Below are 12,405 nucleotides of genomic sequence, written 5' to 3'. Positions count from 1 at the left end.
TTGGTACAGATTATTGAGACTAGGCAGGTTAATAGTTTGAGAAGCTAGATGGGCCAAAGGCCCTGTTTCTGTGCTGTGGTGATCTATGGTTCTCAGCTTACCTCTTTCCTGGCTTTGTACAGCCTCTGATCACTGGATACATTTATTGAACCTCTGAGGCAAGAGGTACTTGCAAACAAGAACAGTAAACATATCCTAGCCTCAGAAATCTTTTGGTTCCATTCTTTCTTGCCTATCTTTCTTCTTCAATAGATATTATACTGGTCAACAGGGATTTTGAATTTCTCTGCCGCAATTCCTCAGGTACATGCATATATTCTCTTTCTTCCTTTAATAAATGGCAAAATTCTTGAAGGAGCGTCACATGAGTAATTCAGTTGATTCCTGGGGTATAAGGTTTGTTTCACAAGGACAGTTTGAATGGGATGGACCAATTCTCACAGCATTTCAGAAAAGTCAATTCAACGCTGCAATAGTTAAGAGTTTTGGACTCTCTCTGGGAATATGAGCATTGGTCTGCAAAGTAGACATGGTGGACAGCCAAATGTAAGACTTTAAAGTAAGATCCTGTTGAAATTTCAACTACTCCAGCCCTTCCTAGAACCTAAAAAAATATGGACTCTGAATATCTGCTTCAATCTTCCCTTCATCTGACAGTCCCGGGCCTTCACTAGTCCGAGGCTGGCACAAACAAAAAGTCAGCTCTGGATCTCTCATCTGACTAATGAGGCTCTTCTCAGGACCTTTCACAAATATATTATAAAAAAGCCAACATTTAATGACAAAAAAAACCCAGCCAATGAAAGGAAAAGAATTAGACTTACTGCTGTCTCATCATTGGAATATTTACACAGTTGGCAGCTGCCACGGCAACAAAAGGGACCCAGCGGGCCAATAAGGGTGGAGCTCTCTGGGGAAAGAAAATCAAAAATCAAGCTGGAATCTCTCCAGTTATTTGTCCAGAGAAACAATGAGCTCATTTGTCTCGGTTCTGGTGAAAAGCCACGAGGCGAAAGAGTGAATTGGATCATCTGAATTTCTGCAGCAAAAGAATGGAATGCTCAGAACAGGCTCCAGGGGCAGGTCCTGAAGCGACTGAGCCAAGGGGCTGGATGCACTTTGCATCTGGCCCCTCTGCTCCATGCTGCATGGATGGGGTTGACTGCTTCATTGAAAAACCAAGAGAAGCAAAGAGGGGTTTCTATTTCTTGCATTTATAAACACATATGAAATGCTTGATGAATCTACTTGCTTTTAAAGTGTTGTTTATTGCTTTAAACAAATATATTCACTATGTCAGAGATAATCATCAATACTGAAAGAGGTGTACAATTTGTGCACCAGTCCTTTTGATGCAGAAGCTAAACCCTTTCAGGGAAGTAGTGGCATAAGTCTCAAGGTCCACTGCTTGAGGCCTACTTGCTCCCCATGGAACTCTTGATTTCATCCTTAGGTGCCACATGGTGGAAGAAGGTCACATTGACAGTCGGAGGAGAAAGAAGGCACAGGTACAATTCATCACATTAATCTCAATTTCTTTAATCACACACTTTACTTGATGTGCTAAGTAAATGCTGTATATTAACTTCAAATCACAGCTGTCATTTGGGCAGTTTATACTATCACTTCTCTGGAAAAGGTTATGTTTCTGCATCAAAAGTGCTGGTGCACATTAACTGGTGACTTTCCTTCTCTAAAGTTACTCCAATTAATAAATAACTTGGGTTATTCAGTCTGCCAGAGGTAGATACTTGAAACAGAAGCAAAAGTTAATTTGGCTGTGACTTACCCACTGAAGGAGAATAAGAGTCGAAAAGTCACAAACAGCATAATTTATCACAATAAAAAATGTTTTGCTTTCTCCTTTTGCAGTTAATTCCTCAGCTGCCAAATTTTATCTGGGATAATCATTGCCTTAAGGTTATTTTTCAAACAGAACATAAAGAATTGGCGGAAGTTAACCTGAGGGGGTTTTCTCATCAATCAGTTCAGATCTCACAACCTCAAAATTGGCAACACGAGATCTGGTTACTTCCTTGATGTTGGCTATTAACCTGCTTTGATTTAGATTCTCAACTATGTTCCTAATAACCAGTTCCACTAATTACTGAGGAAAAGCAAATACATCTGTAATTACTTGGATGTGTTTTATCATTCTTCTTGTTAATAATATAAATTAATTAAGCTGCAGAACTTTCTATTTTTTTCATGCAGCCATTGCCTATTTTTGTGAATAATTGCATGAAGTAATCATTTAGACTGTTACTCAATTAAAGCTTATCCCATTTAGAACAATAACTGCACAGAAACAGGCCCTTTGGCCCATCTAATTGGTGCTGTCTAGTCCCATTGACCTGAACCTGGACCATAGCTCTTCATACCACTACCATTGACAAACCTATCCAAATTTCTCTTCAATGTCAAAATCGAGCACACATTCATCACATCAGCTGGCAGCCTCACCATCCACTGAGTGAAGATGTTCTCCCTAATGTTCCCTTTAAACATTTCTCCTTTCATCCTTCACCCATGTCCTCTAGATCTTGTCTCACATAACCTCAGTGGAAAAATTACCTATAGTACATAGCCCTCTTACTTCCTAAACCCTTCATAGAATAAAGTGCAGAAAGGCATCACCACATCGTATATGCTCAGTTGTAAAGTTAATACATATCCCATAACCCTATATTTTTCCTCCTTTTAAAGATTCATCCATTTCTATTCTGAATTTTACAACTGAATTTGCTTGCACTACTACTTAATGTATATTTAATGCCACAATAACTCAGAAAGACTTACAGAACCCCTTTACTGCTCAACAATAAAGCGCCTTTCACTACCATTTTTTGACAAGTTTTTCCAACATTCCAATGGTTTACCTCACATTTTTCTTCAAGGCTTTGTTAAGTTTGCTTTTCTTCCTTATTTCAATTTGTTTTGCCTTATTAATCCATTTATGGGTACATTGCTTTAATCTTTAATCTGTCCAGAGGTGCACCAAAGAAGAGGTACAACGACTGCCTAAAGAAATCTCTTGGTGCCTGCCACATTGACCACCGCCAGTGGGCTGATATTGCCTCAAACCGTGCATCTTGGCGCCTCACAGTTCGGCGGGCAGCAACTTCCTTTAAAGAAAACCGCAGAGCCCACCTCACTGACAAAAGACAAAGGAGGAAAGACCCAACACCCAACCCCAACCAACCAATTTTCCCCTGCAACCGCTGCAACCGTGTCTGCCTGTCCCGCATCGGACTTGTCAGCCACAAACGAGCCTGCAGCTGACGTGGACATTACCCCTCCATAAATCTTCATCCGCGAAGCCAAGCCAAAGAGAAAAGAGACATATTCAGCACATTAAACTGAAAAGTCTGGCGAAAACTTTTATCATCTCACTGCAGCCCAACCACCCATCACTTTAAATTCTTCCCACATTGCTTTGAAGTTGAGCTCTTGCTTTCAAAGTGGAAGCAAGTCAGCTGGATTTCTGTCATATCTTTAAAAGTGGGAGGCACAGGAGACTGCAGACTCTGCAATCTGGAACACAGAACACACTGCTGGAGGAACTCAGCAGATCAGGCAGGTGGGAAAGACACTTTCAGGTTGAGACAAGGCATCAAGGCCCAAAATATTGACCTCCACAGATGCTGCCTGACCCACTGAGTTCCTCCAGATTTTAACACTGCTCTTTTTGTGGTGTTAGCACTCGATTTAACCAATACGATCAATGTAAGATATAGATTAGTACAATATAATTTTTTTGCATCAATTATATCTCATACAACACAAATTAAATCCAAATCTTTTACATCGATGTTTTAGGTGTGGTGAGGAGATAGGAATTTTTTTACATTTAACTTGGTCATGTTCTAAACTAAGACCTTTTTGGGTAGATTTAGGAAATTATAGGAATTCAATTTCCACAAAATCCAGAATTATTTTTACTTGGGAACATTACAGGGATAAGACACAAATTGAAACTGTCCATATATCAAATACAATTTGTTAATATTGTGGTGGCTGTGATCAGAAAACGTGTAGCTGTTGCATAGAAGTCTGATTCACATCTAGGTCTGGCTCGTTGGAACGCAGAGATACATAGATGTATTCCCCTGGAGAAGATTACTTACAAATTTCGCAACCATATTTACAAAATTCAGGTAAAATTAGATAAGTTCTTCCCAACCCTAAGACCAGCATTGATCTTCTCCAAAGAAAAATTAAATAGAATATGAATTTGTGATTGGTGAAGTGTGTCACTTTTCAGGAGTCCAATCTGTTTTCTTTTTCTTTCTTTACTAACTTTTTCTTACTTTTCTGTATTTTCCTTTTTTTTCATTGACTTTGGGGTTCTTTTTTTGGGGGGTGGGGGTTGGGTTAATGCCAACATGAAGTAAATACTGAATGTACCTTTGTACTTGTATTTTTAACTTTGTCGTTATCTCTGTTTGGTAAAAAAAAATTAAATATTAAAAAAATAAAGTGAACCTTAGTATAACTGTATCTTTGGATGCAGAAAAGGCATTTGATCGGTTAGAGTGGCTGTTTCTATTCAAAGTATTAGAAAAGCTTGGAATGGACCGAATATTTTTTAACTGGATAAAAACCTTTCATCACAAACTATGGGCCAAAATTATAACTAATGGTCAAATGTTGTTGATCTTTCCTTTGAGTAGGTCCAACAGGCAGGGTGCCCACTGTCACCAGGTCTCTTTGTTTTGGCAATAGAACCATTAGAGGTTAAAAGGAAGGATCCAGACATAAAGGGATTCAAAATTGACTAGGAAGACCATGTGCTGTTGTATTTATCAGACCCTGATGAGTCTTTGGCCAAACTGCAGACCACACTGGAGAAATATGGAAGAGTTTCTGGTTACAAAATTAATCTGGAGAAAAAGCAAAATTATGCCATTAACAAATTTTGATCATGAAAGATACCAAAAAGGAAGTGGGTTTAAATGGAAATTGGAAGGAATTAAACATTTAGGGATAATATTAGATAATAACTTACAAAATTTATAAAGATTTAATTATCTCCCAATGCTCGGAAAGCTAGAAGACGATCTACAAAGATGGAAAAACTTGCCTATTAGTTTAGTTGGATAGGTTAATTGTGCGAAAATGAAAGTAATGCCGAGACTTCAACCCCTCTTCCAGTCGATGCCTGTTCCTTTGCCTCAGAATTTTTTTTAAGGTATTCAATGGTCATTTAAGACAATTTATTTGGAATAATAAAGTGCCTAGGATCTCCATGGAGAAATTGACATAGAAATATTAATTGGGGGGGGATTAAATTGCCAGATTTTTAAAAAATATTATCTAGGAGCCCAGGTGAGATTCCTTTCATCCTTTTTTAAAGAGGAGAGCCCTCCTCAGGGATCTAAATAGGATTATATACAGTGAGGGAGATGGCAATAAAGGATTTACAAATGGAATGTTAAATTAATTTTTATAAAACCCCATTTTAATACATATGATTAAGATTTGGTATGAGATTAATGAATGTATTGAAAAAGAAAGTGGAGATACCACCAAAAGCACCACTGTGCCAGAATGAATTACTGCCCATGAATTTGAGTAATAAAATTCTAAATACTGGTATGACAAGGGAATTAGGCATATTGAAGATTCTTATGAGGAAGGGCTACTTGTGTCCTTGAACAACTAAAGCAGAAATATGACTTGTCAAAGAGAACATTCCACTGCTTTCTTCAATTAAGGTCCTTCTTGCAAGAAAGATGGGGTCCCACAATGGTCCCACCTTCAAGTAATGAAGTGGAAGAGATGCTTAGGCTGGGAAATACACCTAAATTTATAACTATAGGATATATTTTTTTCTCCAAGGCAAAAGTGCGAAGCCAGGCCTACAAAGGACGAGAGAGAGGCGGGAGTCAGACCTGGCTGTTATAATACCAGAGGTGTGTTAGTCTGATTGGTGTTTGGATAGTATGACATCAACAATCAATGTGAGATATGGACTGGATCAATACAAATTTTTACATCCATTATTGCTCACGCCACAAAAAGGACATAAGTCAAAATCTGAAATATCCAAAATGTGTTTCAGATGTGGTGTTAAAATTGGAACCTTTTTACATTCTACCTGGTCGTGTACAAAGTTAAGACCATTCTGGAATGATATTGCTGAAACACTAATAAGAGTATCAGGAATGACTTTCCCAAGCAACCCAGAGCTGTACCTTTTGGAAAACCTTATGGACGTGAGCCATAAACTGACTAAATTTCAAATTAGCAATCACTTGGAAATCCAACTCTCCCCTTCTTATTACTTGATGGGCCGTGGAGTTACGTGGTTGTATACCCATAGGGAAAATTACTTACAACTTGAATAAATATGACACATTCATTAATTTCTGGCAACTGAATTTGTATAATGTAGGGATCCGATTATAAATTTGACCTTCCAATGAATGTAATGATATGATATCCCTAAAAAAGAATTATGAAAAATGAGAACTCTGACGGTACTTGAAATTATATTTTTGTATTTGTGGGGGGGAGGGGGAAGGGAGGGGGGCGTGAATTTTGAATATATTTTATATATTTGCCTGTATAAAAGTTTAAAGATTGTGTGAATGTATTTATGGAAAATGAAAAATAAAATATTCAAAAAAGAATGCTGCGTAACCTGCTGAGTTTCTCCAGCACTTTTGTGTATTGAACTACAATCACAACATCTGCAAACTTTATTGTTTAATAGGATCCTTAATGGCAGCTTTTTCCTGACAAAACTCCAGTGAAACCCTTACAGGTGTTTTAGCTGCATAAAGGAAGGCCATTTCTGAACGGGAAACCACTAGGCAAAATCGGAACTTGCATTTCCATAGCTCTTCATCAAATGTTTCAGTGAAGTCTTTACAAACAGTGAAGCTCACTGCCACTTATGAAGTTTTTTTTTGTACAGCGGATAAGCCCCTAATTGCTTGTTTCAGAGGTTCTGGAGTGGTAAAGAACCCAATTTGGCAAGAAAACTGATTTCCCACCTGTAGTGATATGTATGTATGTATGTATATACTGCTGCTGCTCTGTACATAAGTGGCTGGCCCGCCCACTGATGACTCGACCCCATGTAACCCCTCCCCCTGTGACCTGGCCATAGAGGTCAACCTCCCTGCCCCCTTCCATTCATTCGAGCACATGGAGTTGGGCCAGTTGAAATCTAATGTGTATTAAAGCCTATCATTCCTCGCTCAGTCTTTAGAGTCATTGATAGTGTGTATCACCACCCTAAAAGGTCATTGATGAATCGGATAATTCAGTTATTCAATAGTCACATTATAGACAATAACTGATATATTCTGATTTTATTTAATTAAATGGACTTCAGTTCTGAAGCTTGCATGGTCAGATTGAAATCTTCTAAGGATCAGTTATTCAGGTTTTGAATGTCTAGTTTGGTCAGTAAACATTAAACTATTATAGCATTAGGAGCCCAATCAACTTGTTGACCAGTGATTCAAATAGAAATGGGGAAAAAAACTGACAAACGCACCATTCCCTACAATTCATCAGAAGAGTCCTAAAATGGATATATATGAGCTGGTATGAGAGTTAAGCAACCAATTAACCATAATAGAACATTAGAATATACTTCAGCAATAAATTAGATTTAGAGTATAGATTGTTAAGAAGCAAGATTTAAAAGGTTACAGAGGGATAAATGGGAATGAGGAGTAGAAATTACTATCAAACTAGCCGCAATACAATTGAATGGCAGAGCAGGCTCAAGGAGTTGAGTAGTCTGTTCCTGGTTTGTAGATTTGTAAATAAATTACATGGAAACCAGTGCATAAACACCATTTACTTGGTGTGCAAGGTCTTAAGAACAGTAAAGCAGAGGAGTTGAATGATTGGGAAAGAAATTTTAATCTAGTTAAATACACAAAAGTGCTGGAGAAACTCAGCAGGTCACTCAGCATCCAAAGGAGGCAAAGATACATAAGCAAAGTTTTGGGCTTGAGCCCTTCATCAAGGTATGTTTTAATCCAGACTATCTTGCTCTCACCATTCTGTAACGTAAGTTTGAAGATATACCACAACAATCCTTCAAGTCTTCTGTGCCCCCATTTCAGAGAACGTTTCGGCTCAATTTTTAGTTTAACTTGGACATTATGTTCAGTAAACAAGTTTTAGCCTAACTTTTGCACGATGATCAGCACAGTCACATGGGCCAAAGGGGGTGTTCCTATGCCCGAATCGTTGGTTTCCCTTTACTTCCCATGGATGTTGTGTGACCTGCTGAGTTTCTCCAGCAGGTTTGTGTATTGTACTCAACCCCACCATCTGCAGATTACCTTATTTAACTCCTGTTCCTGCACTGTACTGTTCTATGTTCAAAAAGACACTGCAGAAAAAAATCCAAGTCCACAGCTACACCCAACAACAACATTCCACTGCACTAGAATAATTTCTATTTCTACTTTTTTTTAAAACCAAAAATAAACTTTATTCACAATATATTATTTACTATGTGCTCACCAGCTGCATCATGGTCTGGTATGGGGACACCAATACCACCGAGCATAAAGCCCTCCAAAAGGTAGTGGACACAGCCCAGGATATGACAGGCAAAACCCTCCCCACCATTGAGAACGTCTACAAGGAACGCTGCCGTCGGAGCAATCATCCACACCACCCAGCATATGCTCTGTTCTTGCTGCTGCTTCAGGAAAGAGGTATAGGTTCCACAATATCCATTCGGGAACAGTTGTTCCTCATCCACCATCAGACTCCTCAACATTAACTCAATCAAGGACTCATTTAAGGGCTCTTACTTTTGCATTTTATTATTTTTTTTTTCCCTCTCTGTATTGCAGTTTTTTTGCATTCCTTTATTTGTTTACGTGTATATTGTGCACAGTTTTTTTTGCACTACCTGTCAGATAATTCTGCCTCGCCCACAGTAAAAAGAACCTCAGGGTTATATGTGATATAATGTATGCACTCTCACAATAAATCTGAAATTCAATTCAATTCTCAAAAGGAAAACCGTTCGAAGTCTCTTCCCACCCTTAGTTTTGTATCCATACATTTTCATCACTATGTTGATGTATTCATTTTTATTTACACCATTGCCACTTCTGCAAAACCATGTTGTTATTCTATTTATACTGTGTTGGTAGGGGAGGAAAAATGAAAAAACTACAATTCTTTGAAACCTTGAGGCAAATTTCTACAAACAACAGGCAGCACGGTAAGAGTAGAGGTTAGCGCAATGCTGCTACAACTCCAGCAATCAGCACCAGGGTAGAATCCCACGCTGTCTGTAAGGAATTTGTATGTTCTCCCCATGTCTGCATGGGTTTCCTCCAGGTGCTCCAGTTTCCTCCCACCATTCAAAACCTTCTGGGGGTTGTAGGTCAATTGGGTGTAATTGGGAAGCATGGGCTCATGGGCCTGTTACCACGCTGTATGTCTAAATTTAAAAATTTAAAACAGCTTATCACTGTACCTTTGTGTAGAGGTTCAATCCAACTGCAGTTGCCAGTGCAGTGCTAGTTGCAGTCAAGTATGCGACTCCTAGTTGTCTAAACAATGAAGAAGAAAGAAAGCTTGTTCAAAAGTTTACTTTATTTAAAACCAAATAAAATGCAAATATTTCATCTTCCATGCCTATACCTTGGTTTTGTCATACAAACATGAACAGGTTGTACATAATACCTAAGGTCCATAGATTCATAGAACATTACAGCCCTTGGCCCATGATGTGTGTCAACCTACATAATCCTACTCAACAATCTAAACCTTCACAACATAACCTGCTTTTGTTCTTGTATCCATCTGCCTTTTTATATGTACCGATTGTACCAGCCTCCACCACCACCCCTGGCAATGCATTTCAAGCACCCAATATTCTCTATGTAAAAACATAGATGTCTCCCCTAAACTTTTCTCCCCTTACCTTGTACAGATATCCTCTGGTGTTTGCTACTCTTGCCCCAGGATAAAGGTGCTGTCTGTCCACCTTATCTATGCTTCTTAATTTTGCAGAACTCTATTAAGTCTGGGGCACCTCAGAAACCCAGGAACACCAAAAGAGGTACCGAAGTATTCTATCCCTTTAATCTGTTTATTTTCAAACTTCGCAAATGAATACAGTGATGACAAGCCAAAAATACAAGTAAAATAAAGCACAATTTTAAATTAATTTTTTTCATTTTAATTTTTATTTAGACAAACAGAATGGTAACAGGCCCTTTGGGCCCATGATTCTGTGCTGCCCAATTACACCAAATTGATCTACAACCCCTGGGATGTTTTTGGAAGGGTGAGAGGGAAGAGGCGCACATGGAAGAAACCCACAAAGACATGGGAAGAACGTTCAAACTTCTTACAGACGTTCAAACTTCAAACCCGGGTTGCTGGCGCTGTAACCTACGCTAACCAAGCCGCCATCTACAATACCTGTGCCACCCTCTACACTAACCGTGCTGCCCTATTATTGATGCATTAATCCAGATGAAAGTACACCTTCTATAAAAAGCACAAAATTCTTTAAAAATATTTAACTATTAGCCACATAATGTCAAGGTCAGTAAAGGGAGAGCAGTACTGGAACAGATCCAGGTCTGCATACCAGTCTGTAAGTTGGTTTTTGCCAACATGGATTGTGGAAGGGTATATCACAACCCTCCACTCCCAACCGGAGAAAGGAAAACAACACAGCATTCCCCCTCTCTGAATGCTTTTTAATGATCCTCAATTGACATCCAAGATCATGAGACCCAGGAGATGACCATTGGCTTACATATAGATCCACTGTCTCTGCATTTTTCCTTTCCAAAAATACTTCCCTCTAGAATTTGAATCCTCTTCCCTTTCATAGGAAGTCAATGGTTAAAATTCTTCTCTCCTCTTGCTCCTCTTATATTCCTTTATATTCATACTGACCCAGGTTATTGGCATTCTTGCAATGCCTCATGTTCCTCTCATACTGTACAGCATTTTCAATATTGAGCTTGGATACTATTTTGGAGTAGGGTTGATGAAGGGGAGGGGTGGGGATTTTCAGAGAAGAGTATAGGATTTTCCTTGCAACACTTCCTTTGTCAAAGAGCCCATTCACCTTGTCGCCTCAAAATGAGGAATGACCAAGTGGCCAAGGAATCTGATATCTCATGACCACATTTATAAGGTCACCCAACAGAGGACTGCAGACACTGTGATTATAGTACACATAAATACTGGAGGAACTCAGCTGGTCTACCTTGAAGAAGTGCTCAAGCCCAAAACGTGGGTTATACATCTTTACTTCGTATGGTCACTGCAAGACCTGCTGAGTTCCTCCAGTATTTCTGTGCTTTCACCCAAGAAGTAGGAAAGGAAGAAACAAATTGGAAAACTCTTCCACTTCAACAAGGAACATGCCAGCAGCACCGCCATAATCAAACAGGGTTGCCAGTTTCAATAATAGCGGCACAAAATGTCCTATTTTCAATGAATAAAATTAACTATTTTGCTGGCTGCTTGAGAATTAACAAAGAGGGAATAAGTTACACCAACTTAAACTACAGATTTTGTACACAAGAAGAACTAAAACACTTACTTTGCACTTATCGGCGATGCAGCATTCCTATTGGTGTAGTTGACCAAGGCGTTGAAGGACTGATTCACCCATTGCCAAAACACAACAGCTGGAACAGTTCTGAAATTAATGAAGGAACAACATAAGAATGAGAAGTGAAGCACAAAAGCCTGCAGATGCTGCGATTGTAATAAAAACTCAGAAATGCTGGAGGATCTCAGCAGGTCTCACAGCGTCCATTGGAGGTAAAGATATATAACTGACGTTTTAGGTCTGAGTCCTTTCATGAGGTATGAGCAGGTGCTTGAATAAAGAGGCTGGGGAGAAGGAAGGAATTGGCAAAAGAGGGATGGAGGAGCACAGGCCAACAGACAAAAGACAATAATTGGATATGGATGAGAGGACAGGAGAATGAAGGCGAGAATTGATCAGGGGAGGAGGTGGCTCTGTGAATGAAGAGATAGAGGGAAAGAGAAAGAAAGAGACAGACAGAGGAAAGGAGAAGTAGGGATGGGGAAGAGGAGAGACAGGAGGAGGGCTAAAAAAAATCAGAAAAGTCAGTGCTAATGTCATCTGGTTGGAGGGTGCCCAGACAGAACAAGAGGCATTGTTCCTCCAATTATGGGAGGTCTCAGTCTGTCAGTGCATAAGACCATAGACAGACATGTCAGCATGGGACTGGGGGAGGAAATTGAAATTGGTTGCTAGTGGGATATCCTAATTATGACTGCCAACAGAGCGGAAATGCTGAACAAAGCAATCACCCAATCTGCGTCCAGTCTCTCCAATACAGAGGAGAAGCAACATAATGTAGAGACAATGTAACAGTGACAAAGTAAGGCCATGCAAGTAGCCCACAACAT

At 39.3% G+C, this 12,405-nt stretch overlaps 1 protein-coding gene across 15 annotated transcripts in view; it reads right to left on the bottom strand.

The window, feature by feature from the left end:
• The window catches only part of sfxn2 (sideroflexin 2), a 100,281-nt gene that overhangs the window by 55,724 nt on the left and 32,152 nt on the right, over positions 1-12,405 (bottom strand). For all 15 annotated transcript variants that reach the window (XR_011345428.1, XR_011345429.1, XR_011345430.1 and 12 more), the window contains 3 exons: positions 11,564-11,662; positions 9,470-9,545; positions 825-910 (listed from right to left, as the gene is read on the bottom strand). Coding sequence is in view for 11 of the 15 variants with exons in the window: in XM_069900173.1 (XP_069756274.1) it covers positions 825-910; positions 9,470-9,545; positions 11,564-11,662 (261 nt within the window). In the remaining 4 variants the exon portion in view is untranslated. The remainder of the gene's footprint in view (positions 1-824; positions 911-9,469; positions 9,546-11,563; positions 11,663-12,405) is intronic.

This window comes from Narcine bancroftii, chromosome 10 (genome assembly GCF_036971445.1).
Source record: "Narcine bancroftii isolate sNarBan1 chromosome 10, sNarBan1.hap1, whole genome shotgun sequence".
NCBI lineage: Eukaryota > Metazoa > Chordata > Chondrichthyes > Torpediniformes > Narcinidae > Narcine > Narcine bancroftii.
The sequence above is the reverse complement of the archived record's forward strand: the minus strand, read 5'-3'. Positions and strand labels throughout refer to the sequence as shown.